General features: G+C 42.9%; 1 protein-coding gene across 7 annotated transcripts in view; it reads right to left on the minus strand.

The window, feature by feature from the left end:
* CADPS2 (calcium dependent secretion activator 2) overlaps positions 1 to 20,833 on the minus strand; it is an 854,105-nt gene that overhangs the window by 686,022 nt on the left and 147,250 nt on the right. For all 7 annotated transcript variants that reach the window (XM_069764895.1, XM_069764893.1, XM_069764892.1 and 4 more), the window contains exons 2-3: positions 12,061 to 12,174; positions 9,054 to 9,386 (exon numbers count right to left, since the gene is read on the minus strand). In XM_069764895.1, the coding sequence (XP_069620996.1) occupies positions 9,054 to 9,386; positions 12,061 to 12,174 (447 nt within the window). The remainder of the gene's footprint in view (positions 1 to 9,053; positions 9,387 to 12,060; positions 12,175 to 20,833) is intronic.

The raw sequence follows: 20,833 nt of genomic DNA on the forward strand, positions 1-20,833 counted from the left end.
TACATGGAGCAGCACTGTTGGCCCAGGTTCTGGAGCGGTCGTTCATCAGACAGCCACGGACCCGTCCCAGCCATCCTGCAGCACTGCAGCAAGTGGGCCTGCCACACTACCTGGAGACCAGGAAGCTGGTCCATCAGGTGTTCTCCTTTCCCAGTCCTCTGCCCCTTTTTTGGGGGGCTCCTCCCGGCAGCGGCAGAGGGCATCGGACAGGTCCCTCATGCCCGAGTTTTTGCACTTGAGCTTGGTTTTTCACGAAGGACTCAAGGCTTTGGGTGACCGAATGGATATTTTCCTTAGCCACATGAATACACGTATCCAGGAGGTCACCAAAAGCCTTGACCAAGTAAAAGCCGACCTCCAGAGGCCAGCACATCATTTTTTTAACCAAATTGAGCAGGGCATGTCGGAACACCTTACTCCTGATCTCCAGCTTAGTGTCATGCAGGCCTGCAATGCTGCTTACGTGCAGGCTATGCAGCAGAGTCTGTATTTTCAGCAGACAGTGGCGGCATATCCACCTGTGCCTTCACTGTCGCGAATAACCTCAATGCCAACCTCTGCTGCATACCACTGCACGGCCACCTCTATTCCTAGCACTGCTGGACACCAGTACAGCACCACCACCATGTCGAGTGCTGTATGACAGCCCACCGCCACCACCATGACAACCACTGCTCCTGCTTGGACCTCCTCCACTGACACCACGATGCAGCAGCAGGACCCTGGCATGGCCTTCCGTACCGCCACCACGATGCAGCAGGACCCTGGCATGGCCTTCCGTACCGCCACCACCACGATGAAGCAGGACCCTGGCATGGCCTTCCGTACCGCCACCACCACGATGCAGCAAGACCCTGGTATGGCCTTCCGCTCTACAAGCACTATGGACTCTGGCATGGCCTTCCGCTCTTCGAGCACTATGGACTCTAGCAAGGCTGCACACTCTACGAGCACTATGGACTCTGGCATGGCTGCATTCTCTACGAGCACTATGGACTCTGGCATGGCTGCACGCTCTACGAGCACTATCGACTCTGGCACAGTGCAGCCGGACCCTGACAGGTCATCAACCACGACCATGCCACGACATATGAGCCTACCGATGCTTCCCAAAACCCGGCAATCCCAGAAAGGGAGAAAAAATAAAAAACAGTGTACTATTAGTATTCTTGCCCCCCTCACCTCCCAGTGTGTCTGTAATGTCAGGTTTGTCTCACCCTTTTAGGGCGTCTCAGGCCTCTCATGTGTCAAGCCCTATCCCCGAACTACCAGATCCCTCAAGTTTCATTGCCCCTTCTCCTGCCACCCCTGCGTCGTCCACCCTTAGCCAGGCCTCACAGCTTCACACCCCCCGTTTCCATCACTCTACCCCAAGCAGGCGCAGTTAAATAAAAAGTTTGTGTATAACAAAATAAATAATATTGTTTTTTGCCCCCAATTATGTGTGGTTTAATTGTGTATTTTGCCGCCGTCAACACACACCGTGCGCCGAACACTTAATTTTTTGGCCACATCATAGCTCCAGTAGTTAGCAAGTAAAATACTGCAGCTTTGTGTGTCTTTAGTATAGAGATATGAGGTGGGCCACAAAATTAATACTTGTATTATCTCCATAACCTCTTCTTTCTGCTTAGTCTGTGACTAGTGTTGCAGATTGAAGAGAAAATGGCGGAAATACAATGCAGAACTATACTCAACAGGTCAGGTGTCCAAAAACTCATTAGTTAGGACGCCTGACCTGCTGAGTAGAGAACTGCCTTGTATAACCTCCATTTTCTCTTCTGTGTAAGTAATCTATTTCACACAAAGTGAAGGGACGATGGCGGTCATACACGTCATATCTATGCTCACCTGGACATGTGTCAGAAATAGTGAATTCATGAGGCTGTTATATGCGCATCATGAATTAATTATTTATGACACCTGACTTGATGAGTATAGGTCTGTTTTGCATGACAGCCATTGTCTCTTAAGTCTGTGTCCAATGGATACTGCAGAACAGAATTAGGACACAATGGCATCAACAACCTTACCACTAAAACAACATGGCTGCCTTCACACTAGCAGTATGTGGTGAGTATTTTATATCAGTATTTGTAAGCCAAAACAAGGAGTGGAACAATTAGAGGAAAATTATAATATTAACATATCTAGCACCTCAGCCTTTATCACCCACTCCTGGTTTTGGATTACAAATACTGATATTAAATAAAGACCAAATACTGCTAGTGTCAGGACAGCCTTGGTTTGTAGAGGAAATACATAGGAGACACGGTCAAGACACCAAAAAATAAAGTTTATTAACGAGAAATATTAGAAAAAGCAATAGTGTGCAAAAAACACACCATATATATACCCCCTGGCTCAAGACAGAATCAGCTGTGGAGGATATCCACTAATAAAACATAACTTTTAATATTAAATGCTAAAAACTGCACATCCAACAGGACACAAACGAAAAAAACATACAAAGTGCTCAGGTGAACCAGTGCTCAATAAAAAAGAATGGTTGGATCTCACCCAAGCTGCCGTACACTGTATACTTCCGTACGACACAGTAGAGATCCAATTAGATGAGGAGGGGCAGGGCTGAAGTAGTATGTCTACCCTGTAACCCCTCTGTAACTCCTGTCCTGACAAGGACAGGCCCCAAATGGACCTTGCTCTAAGGGACCAGCCCACCCAATATGTGTAAAGGCAGAGTCCCAAAACCTCTTGAAACGTAGAATCTTCCTCCCTACGCGTTTCAACTCCGGTCATGGAGAATCATCAGGGGAGTACTCTACCAGAGACTGTGGACACAGACGGTCATCTCCAGCGTGGGTTACCTAGCCACTGCAGGCCCCACAATTTAGACGGACTTACATCTCTGTGCCCGTTGGCACTTTTTTCCATATGACTCCCCTGATGATTCTCCATGACCGGAGTTGAAACGCGTAGGGAGGAAGATTCTACGTTTCAAGAGGTTTTGGGACTCTGCCTTTACACATATTGGGTGGGCTGGTCCCTTAGAGCAAGGTCCATTTGGGGCCTGTCCTTGTCAGGACAGGAGTTACAGAGGGGTTACAGGGTAGACATACTACTTCAGCCCTGCCCCTCCTCATCTAATTGGATCTCTACTGTGTCGTACGGAAGTATACAGTGTCCGGCAGCTTGGGTGAGATCCAACCATTCTTTTTTATTGAGCACTGGTTCACCTGAGCACTTTGTATGTTTTTTTCGTTTGTGTCCTGTTGGATGTGCAGTTTTTAGCATTTAATATTAAAAGTTATGTTTTATTAGTGGATATCCTCCACAGCTGATTCTGTCTAACGAGAAATATTAGTAACATTTAAGAAAATAACTGGTACAGATAAAATCACAACAGGACATTTACACAACATGGTCCTGCCATGATACACATCCAATATCCGAATCAAAAAAGCCAGCATATTAGTCCAGCATGTGGCCAACTTCAGCTGTTGACCGCAGCAGGTGATGCTGGTAATCGGGCAGTGGGTGTGCAACTGGTTCATCCAGTTCAATGTTGGGCTGCTCCTTAGCCATTATGTAATTGTGCAGAACCACACAGGCTTTGACCACCTCGTCGACTGTCTCCATTTTTAGATTAATGGCTGATGCAAGAATGCACCATTTTGAGACTAGAATACCAAAGGTACACTCTACTGTTCTTCGGGCCCTGGTCAGTCTGTAGTTAAAAATCCTTTTAGTGTGGTTCAAGTCCCGACTGGAATATGGCTTCAGCAGGTTTTCACACATCTGAAAGGCCTCATCACCAACCATAACAAATTGCATTGGTGGACCTTGAGTGTTGGGCAGAGGTCGTGGCCGTGGAAACTTAAAATTTTTGCCATACACACGGCGGCCCATATCAGAGTTCTTAAAAGTCTGGGAATCGTTGCCACGGCCAAAAGCTCCAAAGTCCATGGCGACGAAGCAACAGTCCGCATCGGATATTGCCATGAGCACAACAGAAAAATATTTTTTATAATTGAAGTACTCCGATCCTGTTCTGGCTGGTTTGATAATGCGAATGTGCTTTCCATCCACCGCTCCCAAACAGTTGGGGAAATCTCACACACTCCAGAATTTTTCCGCAATTCCAATCCACATGTCCAAGGTGGGTAGGGGTATAAACTCATCCCGGAGTACATTCCACAAAGCCCGGCAGGTGTCCGCAACTATTCTGGAGAGGGTGGATATTCCAAGCCCGTATTGGAAGTGGAGGGATGATAAACTCTCTCCGGTTAGATATAGAAAAACTGACTGAACAGCAATCTAATCTGAACTGGTGCATAACCAAAAAAGTCATATAGCAAATAAATACTATGCACTATTTTTTCTGACTTGAACGCTCCGCCCTTCACCATGCTGTGATTTTAATTACATCCTAACACAGTTGGTTCTGAGCTTCCTGTATAAGCAGGCTTTACCACGTTATTAGCCATAGGTAAGTGTTCACACTAGGCAGTCAGCTCAGGTACCCATCCGTTCTGAGATTACCTTGACGATTGGTGGATGGGCTCACAATTTTTGGCCAAATCTTGTGCTAAGAATCTCATGTGTTTTTCATATATTTCACAAGCCATTATGCTATTCCCATTTCATGTATCGCACATTTCCTTGTTCTAGCACAGATTAATTTTGAGTGCAGCCATTAATCTATTTGCTAAACTCTCTCCGGTTGCCAGAAATCTGGAAGAAAACAAAAATAAAAAACAAAATTGCAATCAATTCTATTTAAAGACATACAGGAAAATACCCCCAAAAAAACATGTCAGAACATCCAAAATTTGCACAGCCATTGGATTAGATTTGTTACGTACCTTAATGTAACCAGCAGATGTTCCTCTTGTGGAATTGCTCTACAGAGCTGGGTGTCCTGTCTCCGTATGGCTCCTTGGACACGAGCAAGCAAATCCCGGAACAAGTCTTGCGATATTCTGGGAATTTGTCCGGGTTGGCATTAAGCTCGCCATACATCGTGTCATAGGCTCCACGTCTCTCACGTAATTCAATAATGGGGTGTCTCCAAAAACGCCTACGACATCTCCTTCTCCATCTTTCGCGATTTCTGTCTTGCTCCCAAGCAAACGCACAGGCAAGAAACAGCTTGATGCTTAAATCCAGGTTGAAATAAAAGCTCTCCATGCGAAGATCATGACACAGGATACAGGAGCAAAATATGAAGATTTCAGCTGTTCAAGGGTCTATATAAAGATATCCCATAATACACGCCCTCTGTAGTCACATTTGCGGTGTCTGGTTATCTAGATTTTTCTCCTGTAAAATTTGTCACCATACGCACTGTAGGGATTGTACTCGCTCGGATGCATAGGAGGAAACAGGAGGCACATTCTCTTCAGCGTTCATGTAGGTTTATTCACTCCATAAACCATTTAAGTCAGCAACACAAGGGTAAACAGTCTTACATCAGACGGAAAAGTCCTCAGTGTCCATATTAGAGCTCCGCTCTCTCTCAGACCTGTAGGCATATAGGCTGTGCCATGTCCAGCACATAGGCTCTCCAGCCTAAATATGGTCTCTGTGTGCTGTTCAGGACGTCTGTCCCCACTTGGAACCGTCCAACACACAGGCCACTCTGCCTTGTCCAGCCAGGACACATGGAAGTCTGTCCACTCTTGCAGACTCCCAAACACACTCTCCACATGGGCTACACACACCTCTTTACATAAGTGTAACCACACCCAGATACCTGTCACATGGCCAGTCAGGTGAGTGTGACATCACCACAGGTCCTTCAACACAAAACCATCTTAGGTATTCAAACACGCCTCTTAGGGTGGGTTTGTAGGTGACTGAACCCACCCATCTCTCCAATCACCTGGAAGCCTTCCCAATGTAAACAAATCCCTCAGCAGTAGATCTGCTTGAGCAAAACATACCCAGGCTTCCATCACAGGGCCACCCACTTCTGCGATACATACCGTCCATTAATCACATGACCTTTAGCCACGCTACAGCACCAAGAACGCAAACGCAGGAAAAAACACATATAACCACAAACAAACGCGGCATTTTTTTAACCGCATGAGTGAACGCCGCGTTTGTACGTGTTTATATGCATTTTTCCTGCACTTGCAGATGCAGATTAAACGCTGCGGATTCTAACGCAAATGTGAAACTAGCCTTACCTGCGCCTTGGTATTGCAGACCCCCAGTGCTCTAATAACCTTGGTCGCTCTTCTTTGCACCCGCTCCAGTTCAGCTATGTCTTTCTTATACACCGGAGACCAGAACTGTACACAGTATTCTAAGTGTGGTCGAACTGGTGACTTGTATAGAGGTAAAATTATGTTCTCCTCATGAGCATCTATGCTTCTTTTAATGCATCCCATTATTTTATTTGCCTTTGCAGCAGCTGCCTGACACTGGCCACTAAATGTGAGTTTGTCGTCCACCAATAAACCCAGGTTTTTTTCAGTGACGGTTTTGCCCAGAGTTTTACAATTAAGCACATAATTATACATCTTATTTCTTCTACCCAAGTGCATGACCTTACATTTATCCCCATTAAAGCTCATTTGCCATTTATCAGCCCAAGCTTCTAGTTTACATAAATCATCCTGAAATATTAAATTGTCCTCCTCTGTATTGATTACTCTGCAGAGTTTAGTGTCATCTGCAAATATTGAAATACTACTCTGTATGCCCCCTACAAGGTCATTAATAAATATGTTAAAAAGAGAGTCCAATACTGACCCCTGTGGTACCCCACTGCGAACCGCGACCCAGTCCGAGTGTGCTCCATCAATAACCACCCTTTGTTTCCTATCCCTGAGCCAGCTCTTAACCCACTTACACATATTTTCCCCCATCTCCATTGTTCTCATTTTATGTATTAACCTTTTGTGTGGCACCCTATCAAAAGCTTTTGAAAAGTCCATATACACCACGTCCACCGTGGTGTATATGGACTCCACACGTCTAGTGTGTGGAGTTAGTCTATGAGTGCATCAAGACCTTTCAGACCGCATGATGCCAGTGATTTAGGCTGGCCAGAACCAGATGTTGAAAGGTTCAATGAGGGAGACCACCAGCCAACAAATAGTTTTTACTTAACAGTAAACTTGGCAAAAACAATGTACATTAGATAGCAGGTGCATAACTTTACAAAATGTTTCTTTTAGAATATGGAGCATCTTCACACACATTTTCTCCTTTCCTTCTCTCAGCTCACAAGCCTCGGCCTCAGCTAGCATCTCTAACTTCACCGCCACCTTGCACAGTACTTCAGGAGTCTCTCCAGTCCCCAATAATGGTACTACAGTCCTGTAAGAGAGAGTACGATGCTTCAACCCACGGTTCAGCATCTTTTTTACTTCATGGGAGCTACTTGGCCACTATGGCTGTTACATAACTTCTTTCCTTGCTCACGCCTTGGAACTATCGCACAGGGGGACTCTTCATTATTATTACGGTATTTATTATTTATTGTTATAGCGCCATTTATTCCATGGCGCTTTACATGGGAGGAGGGGTTTCATCTCACATTCCCTGTTGCACCCTGGTACGTTACTGACTAGCATACTCGAGGGTTGTTAGGGTGGGCGTACTGTGCCATGATCCATTTACTATGCATCACTCTCTTTCTGTCACTCTTCCTCGTCTCTACTCCGGATCTCACAATCCAATGTTTCTGTCCCCACTCATGTCATGACACCCACGTCACGTGGCTCTGCTGACTACTCAGGCCTTAGGTTTAACCGACCTCTCCCTACTGTTGTTCAAACTAAAACGCCATCACTCATAACAAATGTCACAATACTCATTAAAACAATACAAATGTCTTTAGGGAGAACGTGGGCAGTATGTCCATCTAGTGACAAATGCACCATGGAATAAATAAGAGGATAGAAAAAAAAACAGGCAGGATAAAGCAAAAAGTCAAGATGCAAAGAAGGAAACATAAGATTGAACCACTACTTTCATTCTCAATATTCAAAGAAGCTAGCACAAGAACACAACAGCTATGAAAATTACATTATTGTAATCCCACATGAGGAATTCGGGGGAATCCAGACAGAGTGTATGTCGCAGACTTTCATTCTCAGGCAGGCAAACACTTTTCACCTTCTCCTTACATACGACATACTATTATGTCAAGTAGCCTAAAGCAGTCTCAGAAATTGAGCCTGCTTTATTGTTGGCAGATAATTGTTGTACGATTCAGCCAACATCTGCCCCTAACAGCCATGACTGGAGCTGAGTTCTAAGTGATGGTGTTAACCTGCTAAATGCTGATGTTAATCTGACAGCAGCATTTGCTGTGTGTGTTACAAAGGAGGAGGGGTGCATGCCATTCTAAGCACCCATTGAAGATACAACACTGTTACAATGTTAACTAGTCCGCTTGTATAACAGTGTAAATTAACCCTTTCATCACATCCACCGTGTATGTACGGTGCATGTCAGAAGCGGGTGTATGGAGCCCACCCCATGCCCTGCAGTTGATGGCTGTGCATTACAGCCAGGACCTGATGGAGCAGTGCTCCTGTCAATGATCATATATTTTTACATTTTTATCGTCAATCATTAAATGATAATACTTACTTTTCAGTAAGGGCATCTGTAAAAATAATATTTTTTGCATCATGGCCAGCTAAGTAGCACATACAAATACTAACAATTTTAAAAATGATTAAATAAAAAGGATGTTTCTCAGTATAGTGAAATATCACTATAGATGATTTAACTATGACGTGTTTGGTTCTTGACATAATGCAGATTTCTGGATTACAGAAAGGATTTTTTTTTAATTAACTTCCAAATATCCAAAGTGTCACCTGAAGTCAGACTCCTCATTCAGAAGAGCACAGATTTCATAATGCATCCGGTATAGGATGTGATAAGTACTGCACTGCACAAAACTAAGATGATTGACAGGCCTTATAGAGAATTGTTTTCCACTTTTTGGTACCAGTTATTTTTTTCTATGGCCATGTCATGCTGATATCGATGTTTGTGCATACATTTGCAGATTGTAGACTGGAAGGGTAACGACAAGTATAAAAAAAGCAGCATAAACCTACCTGGCAAGCGTTGTACAGTAACTGATGCTCCAATTTTTTTATTCCCAGTATCTGTTGAAACATTTCATAAAGTTGTTCTTTGCTAAGTATAAGTTCTGACACGGCACTGAGAGCCATCCTGTTTGGCTGTTTGCGTAGATCTTCCTCCCCTCTGTAAATGGCATCATACTTCGCAATCCATGAACTTAAAACAGTTTCTTTGCTTAAACCATCAATCTCCGGTAAACTTCTTACTCGTTTTTCAATGTTCTTTTTGAAAATGTCCCTGAAGTCATTTGAAGAGCATCCTCCGCTGTGCACCATTCTGGCCACTCGATCACTTTTCAAGAAAACCTGTGACAATAGTGAACACATTAGATCTAGAACAGATTTTGAACGGTGGTCACATTGCTTGGCTGCCATATTTCACTTCAGGAGTAAACGTGATTACAGAGCCATTTGGCTAGGTTCTACAGCTTACTGGATGTATAATGTGTGTTTTGCAAAAAAGAAAAAAAAAGAAGAAAAAAAAAAGAGAGAAAAAAAAAGAGAAAGAATGTTAAACTGAAAACCTCATATTCAGTTATATTAATTTTTGCCTAGCGGCTTTAGATCAACGTATGATTTTGGGATGTGCGGTTCATGCTCTTTTTTTTCTTTTTTGTATAATGTGTGTGTTCCATGTTGTAATGGTTTGCAACATCTCACAACCATCTCACAGCTTGGAGGCAACATTACTGACACCTATGACAGTAATACACTTTTTAAATAAACCTTTTTAATAAACTTTTTTTGTAACAAACTTTGGCCAGCGTCAAAACTTTGAAACCAAGGAAGTAAATCACTTTATTACAAAATTTGTCATGTTTCCTGTAAAAAAAAAAAATTACATTTAAGTGGCTTCCAAATCCCTGTTGGTTTCCCAGTTTATTTGCTTCATTTCAGCTGCATGGCTATCAGAACGTACTCATTTGGAGTGCGGATATTGGCAGTCTAAGGGTCAACACCTGTCCCCACCTTTGGGTGTTGTGCTTATCAAAACAATCTCCTGAAGTCGGCATATCCCCACAGTTAAGGCTCCTTCAGATGTCATTTTTTCTCCTACGAGCGCTCTCTGTTTTTTATGGGGTGGTCCACGCATCAAACTTGCCAATATTGGTCTATGGATCCGTGATAAAAATCAGGCAGCACTTAGATGCCATCTTTGGGCTGTCAATTTTTCATGGACTGCCTGGTCACCGTTTCATTAGTTTTTCTAAAATAAAAAAAGGTTTTTCAAGCTTCTGGAAGGGTACGTGCACATATGTCAATTAAGACATCAAGCTTTCCCAGCTGAAGCCAACGGTTGTTTTCCAGAGGTCACTTCTCCGGCAGCCTTGTGTCAGTTCCGACTCTATACTGTCACATATAGAGAGCAAGTGGCCCCTCATGGGTGGCTGCCTGCAGATTGAGGTTACCGGTACTTTTAACTACTTCAAGGTCTCTGAACCCATAAGAAGTTCAAAGAAGTGACCCAAGGCATAACATGTACACAGCAATGTCTTTCTGACATTACTGCTCACTATGTTCATTTTATGGGATGCTTTTGCAGAATCTGCCTGAAAAAGATGCCGTTTGCAGATACTTTTTAGCATCAGAGTTTGAAAATTGTAACACAAGCAAGACTCTGATAACAGTCTGACTATTAGGGTATAAGAAAAATCACTTCAGAGTGAAGGAGCCTTTAGTGGAGACACAGATGCTGACTCTATTTAGTTGAAAAATAAAACTTTAGCTGCTTTTTAAAACTTTTCCAAGTAAAGGTGAAAGTGTGACAACATTTTAGCCCATTGTACCACCAGCATGTAGTTACGCAGTTATATTCTAGTGCTGAAGTTATGTCCGGGCTTCTCTTCCAGCTGAACTGGGTGCATGCACATTGTGCAAATGAGCCTGACGCTGCATACTTCATTTCAACCAACTTCAAAATGGAATGAAAAGCTCAACGCTGAATAAATTGTGTGTGTATGTTTGCTTTCTACAATGCTTTTCTGTAGCTTGCCTTTCACAATGCACTGGAGTGTTCCACATTGAGGGCCTCCTAAGCACATTCATTTCACTTTTCTGCACGTTCTTCACAATTGTAATATATATAGACTTATGCCAGGTGAGAAGTAAAAAGCAAAAAAAGCAACATGAGGTGCTTAAAATATAATGAAGTGATACAGAAGTTTTGGAGCTTCTTCTTTCTGTACAGTATTGCCTAGATGAGAATGTATGTATAGTTGAAAGCTATGAATAATACCATAAAACAAATAAACCATTGTATTCACAACAGAGAAGCAATGATGTCCTAAAATTTTCAAAATGACTACACCATTGAGGGTAGAATTTACCAAGTACATAGTTGAGGGCGTCATCATTGCAGCTCGGTATATATAGGTTTGGACATGTCGTGCTAAAACACAGGCTATTTAAAAGGAATTTGACAGCAGTTTTTGCTTTGTAATCTGAGTGCAGCATGATGTAGCGGCAGAGATTCCGATTCCACCAATGTGTCACTTACAGGACTGCTTGGTGTAGCTTTGTTTGAATCCTTGTTTTCTCTGTTGCAGATATAGTAATGGTCAGAATGCTGAGCTGTGTATAACCCCACTCACATCCGATTGGCATCTTCCAGGTGTCCACTGTGTATTGGCAGAAAGCTGCCAACCAGTGGGAGGGGTGGGGTTACCCAGATTAGCTGGACTGGCTTGCACATGAGACCTAGTCCTCTCGCACAAGCCAGTCCTGCTGATAAAACACTAATTGTATAGAAAGTACACACAACCTAATAAGTGCACATCCCTGGAATCAGGCTTTCATGACCTACATTATACTGGTTTCAGATTAAATAGAAAAAAAAAACAGCTGACAGATTCTCTTTAACAGCTGAGTAAAAGCCCTTTTATTTTATGCCATGTCTAATTTTTCTCATCTTGGAAAACCCCCTTTAAGCAGAAATGTCAGTGTTCAGTATGACGACTATATTAGACATTGGAATGCTTACCTCATAGTAACTCCGAACAGCATTGATAAAAGCTTCATCAGCCACTATTTGCGTGTCACCTTTAAGGAAAGCTTGGAATCTCTCTCGTATTGTTTGTAGCTGCTGCCTATTAAGCTTCAAAAGAAAAGCAGAAAATGGTTCAGTGTTCGTAAAATAGAACGAGCAAAACTTTCTTTATATATGTACAACATGTGTATTAGAAAACAACTTCTATTGTAACATGATCACCTAAATTGAAACTTCAAGGTATATTTCCATTTTATAAAGTACTGGCAAATCACTAGAATATGCCATCCCTACTGTCCAACCACTATGGCTCCCAGGATCTAGGAGTTCCCTTGATTTAATTAAACACGGTTTATTCTAGTCCATTTTATTTTCTGAAAGTATAGGCGCAAACTGTCATCAGAACGTTCCACTGATGGCTTTGACTGTTAACTCGTTCTGCTATGTACTGTGATACCCAAAGGCTGTAAATGCCTTATTCTAAGCAAAATTAAATATTCAAAAAAAGTGCCCACATTTTTTAAAGGGAGTCTATCAGTAGGATCAACCCTCCTAAGCTAATAAAATAATACGCTGACATCGGAGATCCGATGTATTATTTGAGAGAAATCAGTTTTTCTTACATGTAAATGAGCTGTTCAGATTTATGGGCAGGCATGGATCTCCCCGAGAATCTGTTTTCAAAGATTATTTTAAATTAAAGGGGGTGTTACCAGTGTGAGACATGTAATGACTGACGGTCTCCTGTGCTGATGTACACGTTTAAACAATGTAAACAACCCCTTTAATTTAAAATAAGCTCTGGAGGCAGTTTCTTGGGGAGATCGATGTCAGGTCCAGTGTCCTGAACGGCACATTTACATAAAAGAAAAACATAGGTTTCTCTGGAATAAGACACCAGATCGCAAATATCAAAGTATAATTTTTTTCACCTTTCTAAGATCTGCATACCCATAAACACGGCTTAAGTGGGTTCATCCTGCTGATAAGAGTCCCTTTAAATGCAAAGTATTCCAAGTGAAAATAGGATAATCTCTTCCGCTCTGAGGCACTGGATCAATGGTTAACAACAGTTACACCTTTTTACTGTAGAAAAATTGAAACACAATGAAAGTTTTTTGTGGTCCGAACAGTCCTTTCCTCAGCATAAAATACACTTATATAGTGATAAACATTGTTGAAATCAAATACGTAGTCAGGTAGCAATAAGTGAATATATCACTCCGCTGTTTCGATGGCGCTCGTGTAATCAGAGAGAAGAATTCAACAAGTCCTGACATTCACAGGTTCAATGCAACTTCTCTTTATAACGGCATAAACGCAATAAAGTATTAGGAAGCGCTGCAACCCATCCCAAGCTGTCAACAACTTAAACAAGTACCGTATATACTCGAGTATAAGCCGACCCGAGTATAAGCCGACCCCCCTAATTTTGCCACAAAAACTGGGAAAACTTATTGACTCGAGTATAAGCCTAGGGTAGAAAATGCAGCATTTACCGGTGAATTTCAAAAATAAAAATAGATGCTCCATACCGTTCATTATTGCCCCATAGATGCTCCATATACAACTGTGCTATATAGAATGCTCTGCACCGTTGATTATGGCCCCATAGATGCTCCTTATAATGCTGTGCCATATATGCTCTGCACCTTTATGGCCCCATAGGTGCTCCTTATAATGCTGTGCCCCATAGATGCTCCATATACAACTGTGCTATATAGAATGCTCTGCACCGTTGATTATGGCCCCATAGATGCTCCTTATAATGCTGTGCCATATATGCTCTGCACCTTTATGGCCCCATAGGTGCTCCTTATAATGCTGTGCCCCATATATGCTCTGCACCTTTATGGCCCCATAGGTGCTCCTTATAATGCTGTGCCCCATATATGCTCTGCACCTTTATGGCCCCATAGGTGCTCCTTATAATGCTGTGCCCCATTTATGCTCTGCACCTTTATGGCCCCATAGGTGTTCCTTATAATGCTGTGCCCCATATATGCTCTGCACCTTTATGGCCCCATAGGTGCTCCTTATAATGCTGTGCCCCATATATGCTCTGCACCTTTATGGCCCCATAGATGCTCCTTATAATGCTGTGCCATATATGCTCTGCACCTTTATGGCCCCATAGGTGCTCCTTATAATGCTGTGCCCCATATATGCTCTGCACCTTTATGGCCCCATAGATGCTCCTTATAATGCTGTGCCATATATGCTCTGCACCTTTATGGGCCCATAGGTGCTCCTTATAATGCTGTGCCCCATTTATGCTCTGCACCTTTATGGCCCCATAGGTGCTCCTTATAATGCTGTGCCCCATATATGCTCTGCACCTTTATGGCCCCATAGGTGCTCCTTATAATGCTGTGCCCCATATATGCTCTGCACCTTTATGGCCCCATAGGTGCTCCTTATAATGCTGTGCCCCATTTATGCTCTGCACCTTTATGGCCCCATAGGTGCTCCTTATAATGCTGTGCCCCATATATGCTCTGCACCTTTATGGCCCCATAGGTGCTCCTTATAATGCTGTGCCCCATTTATGCTCTGCACCTTTATGGCCCCATAGGTGCTCCTTAGAATGCTGTGCCCCATATATGCTCTGCACCTTTATGGCCCCATAGGTGCTCCTTATAATGCTGTGCCCCATTTATGCTCTGCACCTTTATGGCCCCATAGGTGTTCCTTATAATGGTGTGCCCCATATATACTCTGCACCTTTATGGCCCCATAGGTGCTCCTTATAATGCTGTGCACCATATATGCTCTGCACCTTTATGGCCCCATAGGTGCTCCTTATAATGCTGTGCCCCATTTATGCTCTGCACCTTTATGGCCCCATAGGTGTTCCTTATAATGCTGTGCCCCATATATGCTCTGCACCTTTATGGCCCCATAGGTGCTCCTTATAATGCTGTGCCCCATTTATGCTCTGCACCTTTATGGCCCCATAGGTGCTCCTTATAATGCTGTGCCCCATATATGCTCTGCACCTTTATGGCCCCATAGGTGCTCCTTATAATGCTGTGCCCCATATATGCTCTGCACCTTTATGGCCCCATAGGTGTTCCTTATAATGCTGTGCCCCATATATGCTCTGCACCTTTATGGCCCCATAGGTGCTCCTTATAATGCTGTGCCCCATATATGCTCTGCACCTTTATGGCCCCATTGGTGCTCCTTAGAATGCTGTGCCCCATATATGCTCTGCACCTTTATGGCCCCATAGGTGCTCCTTATAATGCTGTGCCCCATTTATGCTCTGCACCTTTATGGCCCCATAGGTGCTCCTTATAATGCTGTGCCCCATATATGCTCTGCACCTTTATGGCCCCATAGGTGCTCCTTATAATGCTGTGCCCCATATATGCTCTGCACCTTTATGGCCCCATAGGTGTTCCTTATAATGCTGTGCCCCATATATGCTCTGCACCTTTATGGCCCCATAGGTGCTCCTTATAATGCTGTGCCCCATATATGCTCTGCACCTTTATGGCCCCATAGGTGCTCCTTAGAATGCTGTGCCCCATATATGCTCTGCACCTTTATGGCCCCATAGGTGCTCCTTAGAATGCTGCTGGTGCTGCCATAAAAAAAAAAAAAAAAAATCACATACTCACCTCTCTTCTCAGGACGCCGGCGCTTTCAATAATTACCTGCTCCTCTGCGGCTCCGTCTCCAGCACTGACGCTCAGCAGAGGGCGCGCACTGACTACGTCACAGCGCCCTCTAACCTGAGCGTCATTGCTAGAGGACGCTGCAGACGGAGCCGGAGCGAGGAGCAGGTAATTATAGCGCTGCGCTCCCCTTACCTGCTGCGGCGCGGTCCCTGCAGTCCCTGGCTTCTCCAGCGCTGCAGCTTCTTCCTGTAATTGAGCGGTCACATGGCACCGATCATTTACAGCAATGAATATGCGGCTCCTCCCCTATGGGGGTGGAGCTGCCTATTCATTTCTGTAATGAGCGGTGCCATGTGACAGCTCAGTGCAGGAAGAATCTGCAGCGCCGGAGAAGCCAGGGACTGCAGGGACCGCGCTGGGAGCAGGTAAGTATGATTACACAGCCCCCGCTCCCCCTCCCCTGCTGACACCCGGGTATATGACTCGAGTATAAGCCGAGAGGGGGACTTTCAGCCCAAAAAAATGGGCTGAAAATCTCGGCTTATACTCGAGTATATACGGTAATCAAGTGTCACATTTAAATAGTAATGATTCCAGGAAATATCAGCAATTTGTGACATTATCAGTTTATGCTAATATCCATCAGTATAGTCTCCACATCGATGACATGTATACACATATACAGGTCCTTCTCAAAAAATTAGCATAGAGTGTTAAATTTCATTATTTACCATAATGTAATGATTACAATTAAACTTTCATATATTATAGATTCATTATCCACCAACTGAAATTTGTCAGGTCTTTTATTGTTTTAATACTGATGATTTTGGCATACAACTCCTGATAACCCAAAAAACCTGTCTCAATAAATTAGCATATCAAGAAAAGGTTCTCTAAACGACCTATTACCCTAATCTTCTGAATCAACTAATTAACTCTAAACACATGCAAAAGATACCTGAGGCTTTTATAAACTCCCTGCCTGGTTCATTACTCAAAACCCCCATCATGGGTAAGACTAGCGACCTGACAGATGTCAAGAAGGCCATCATTGACACCCTCAAGCAAGAGGGTAAGACCCAGAAAGAAATTTCTCAACAAATAGGCTGTTCCCAGAGTGCTGTATCAAGGCACCTCAATGGTAAGTCTGTTGGAAGGAAACAATGTGGCAGAAAACGCTGTACAACGAGAAGAGGAGACCGGACCCTGAGGAAGATTGTGGAGAAGGACCGATTCCAGACCTTGGGGAACCTGAGGAAGCAGTGGACTGAGTCTGGTGTGGAGACATCCAGAGCCACCGTGCACAGGCGTGTGCAGGAAATGGGCTACAGGTGCCGCATTCCCCAGGTAAAGCCACTTTTGAAACATAAACAGCGGCAGAGGCGCCTGACCTGGGCTACAGAGAAGCAGCACTGGACTGTTGCTAAGTGGTCCCAAGTACTTTTTCTGATGAAATCAAGGTGCCAGAGTCTGGAGGAAGACTGGGGAGAAGGAAATGCCAAAATGCCTGAAGTCCAGTGTCAAGTACCCACAGTCAGTGATGGTGTGGGGTGCCATGTCAGCTGCTGGTGTTGGTCCACTGTGTTTCATCAAGGGCAGGGTCAATGCAGCTAGCTATCAGGAGATTTTGGAGCACTTCATGCTTCCATCGGCTGAAATGCTTTATAGAGATGAAGATTTCATTTTTCAGCACGACCTGGCACCTGCTCACAGTGCCAAAACCACTGGTAAATGGTTTACTGACCATGGTATTACTGTGCTCAATTGGCCTGCCAACTCTCCTGACCTGAACCCCATAGAGAATCTGTGGGATATTGTGAAGAGAAAGTTGAGAGACGCAAGACCCAACACTCTGGATGAGCTTAAGGCCGCTATTGAAGCATCCTGGGCCTCCATAACATCTCAGCAGTGTCACAGGCTGATTGCCTCCATGCCACGCCGCATTGAAGCAGTCATTTCTGCCAAAGGATTCCCGACCAAGTATTGAGTGCATAACTGAACATTATTATTTGATGGTTTTTTTGTTTGTTATTAAAAAACACTTATTTGATTGGATGGGTGAAATATGCTAATTTATTGAGACAGGTTTTTTAGGTTATCAGGAGTTGTATGCCAAAATCATCAGTATTAAAACAATAAAAGACCTGACAAATTTCAGTTGGTGGATAATGAATCTATAATATATGAAAGTTTAATTGTAATCATTACATTATGGTAAATAATGAAATTTAACACTATATGCTAATTTTTTGAGAAGGACCTGTACAGCTCTGGCAAAAATTAAGAATAGACCACTGCAAAATGTTCAGTCTGTCTGATTTTTCTCTTTATAGGTACCGTATATTTTTGAGTAAAATGTAAAATTGTTCTTTTATTCTATAAACTTCTGACAACATGTCTCGAATTTCCAAGCAATAAATTTTGTATTTATTTTCAGAAAATGAGAAATGGTCAAAATAACAAAAAAAACATTGCTTGCAGAGCTTAAATAACCCAAATAAAAAAAAAAAACAATTTCATAAATCATTTAGACACAACAATACATATATACATACACACATATATACAGTGGAGCAAAAAAGTATTTAGTCAGTCAGCAATAGTGCAAGTTCCACCACTTAAAAAGATGAGAGGCGTCTGTAATTTACATCATAGGTAGACCTCAACTATGGGAGACAAACTGAGAAAAAAAAATCCAGAAAATCACTGTCTGTTTTTTTTAACATCTTATTTGCATATTATGGTGGAAAATAAGTATTTGGTCAGAAACAAACAATCAAGATTTCTGGCTCTCACAGACCTGTAACTTCTTCTTTAACCCCTTCATGACCCAGCCTATTTTGACCTTAAAGACCTTGCCGTTTTTTGCAATTCTGACCAGTGTCCCTTTATGAGGTAATAACTCAGGAACGCTTCAACGGATCCTAGCGGTTCTGAGATTGTTTTTTCGTGACATATTGGGCTTCATGTTAGTGGTAAATTTAGGTCAATAAATTCTGCGTTTATTTGTGATAAAAACGGAAATTTGGCGAAAATTTTGAAAATTTCGCAATTTTCACATTTTGAATTTTTATTCTGTTAAACCAGAGAGATATGTGACACAAAATAGTTAATAAATAACATTTCCCACATGTTTACTTTACATCAGCACAATTTTGGAAACAAAATTTTTTTTTGTTAGGAAGTTATAAGGGTTAAAATTTGACCAGCGATTTGTCATTTTTACAACGAAATTTACAAAACCATTTTTTTTAGGGACCACCTCACATTTGAAGTCAGTTTGAGGGGTCTATATGGCTGAAAATACCCAAAAGTGACACCATTCTAAAAACTGCACCCCTCAAGGTACTCAAAACCACATTCAAGAAGTTTATTAACCCTTCAGGTGCTTCACAGCAGCAGAAGCAACATGGAAGGAAAAAATGAACATTTAACTTTTTAGTCACAAAAATTATCTTTTAGCAACAATTTTTTTATTTTCCCAATGGTAAAAGGAGAAACTGAACCACGAAAGTTGTTGTCCAATTTGTCCTGAGTACGCTGATACCTCATATGTGGGGGTAAACCACTGTTTGGGCGCACGGCAGGGCTTGGAAGGGAAGGAGCGCCATTTGACTTTTTGAATCAAAAATTGGCTCCACTCTTTAGCGGACACCATGTCACGTTTGGAGAGCCCCCGTGTGCCTAAAAATTGGAGCTCCCCCACAAGTGACCCCATTTTGGAAACTAGACGCCCCAAGGAACTTATCTAGATGCATAGTGAGCACTTTGAACCCCCAGGTGCTTCACATATTGATCCGTAAAAATGAAAAAGTACTTTTTTTTCACAAAAAAATTCTTTTAGCCTCAATTTTTTCATTTTCACATGGGCAACAGGATAAAATGGATCCTAAAATGTGTTGGGCAATTTCTCCTGAGTACACCAATACCTCACATGTGGGGGTAAACCACTGTTTGGGCACATGGTAAGGCTCGGAAGGGAAGGAGCGCCATTTGACTTTTTGAATGAAAAATTATTTCCATCGTTAGCGGACACCATGTCGCGTTTGGAGAGCTCCTGTGTGCCTAAACATTGGCGCTCCCCCACAAGTGACCCCATTTTGGAAACTAGACCCCCCCAAGGAACTTATTTAGATGCCTAGTGAGCACATTAAACCCTCAGGTGCTTCACAAATTGATCTGTAAAAATGAAAAAGTACTTTTTTTTCACAAAAAAATTCTTTTCGCCTCAATTTTTTCATTTTCACATGGGCAGTAGGGTAAAATGGATCATAAAATTTGTTGGGCAATTTCTCCCGAGTACGTCGATACCTCATATGTGGGGGTAAACCACTGTTTGGGCACGCGGCAGGGCTCGGAAGGGAAGGCGCGCCATTTGACTTTTTGAATGGAAAATTAGCTCCAATTGTTAGCGGACACCATGTCGCGTTTGGAGAGCCCCTGTGTGCCTAAACATTGGAGCTCCCCCACAAGTGACCCCATTTTGGAAACTAGACCCCCCAAGGAACTTATCTAGATGCATATTGAGCACTTTAAACCCCCAGGTGCTTCACAGAAGTTTATAACGCAGAGCCATGAAAATAAAAAATAATTTTTCTTTCCTCAAAAATGATTTTTTAGCCTGGAATTTCCTATTTTGCCAAGGATAATAGGAGAAATTGGACCCCAAATATTGTTGTCCTGTTTGTCCTGAGTACGCAGATACCCAATATGTGGGGGTAAACCACTGTTTGGGCGCACGGCAGGGCTCGGAAGGGATGGCACGCCATTTGGCTTTTTAAATGGAAAATTAGCTCCAATCATTAGCGGACACCATGTCACGTTTGGAGAGCCCCTGTGTGCCTAAACATTGGAGATCCCCCAGAAATGACACCATTTTGGAAACTAGACCCCCAAAGGAACTAATCTAGATGTGTGGTGAGGACTTTGAACCCCCAAGTGCTTCACAGAAGTTTATAACGCAGAGCCATGAAAATAAAAAAAAAAAATTATTTTCTCAAAAATGATCTTTTAGCCTGCAATTTTTTATTTTCCCAAGGGTAACAGGAGAAATTTGACCCCAAAAGTTGTTGTCCAGTTTCTTCTGAGTACGCTGATACCCCATATGTGGGGGTAAATCACTGTTTGGGCACATGCCG

The sequence above is a fragment of the Ranitomeya imitator genome, chromosome 4 (assembly GCF_032444005.1).
Source record: "Ranitomeya imitator isolate aRanImi1 chromosome 4, aRanImi1.pri, whole genome shotgun sequence".
Lineage (NCBI taxonomy): Eukaryota > Metazoa > Chordata > Amphibia > Anura > Dendrobatidae > Ranitomeya > Ranitomeya imitator.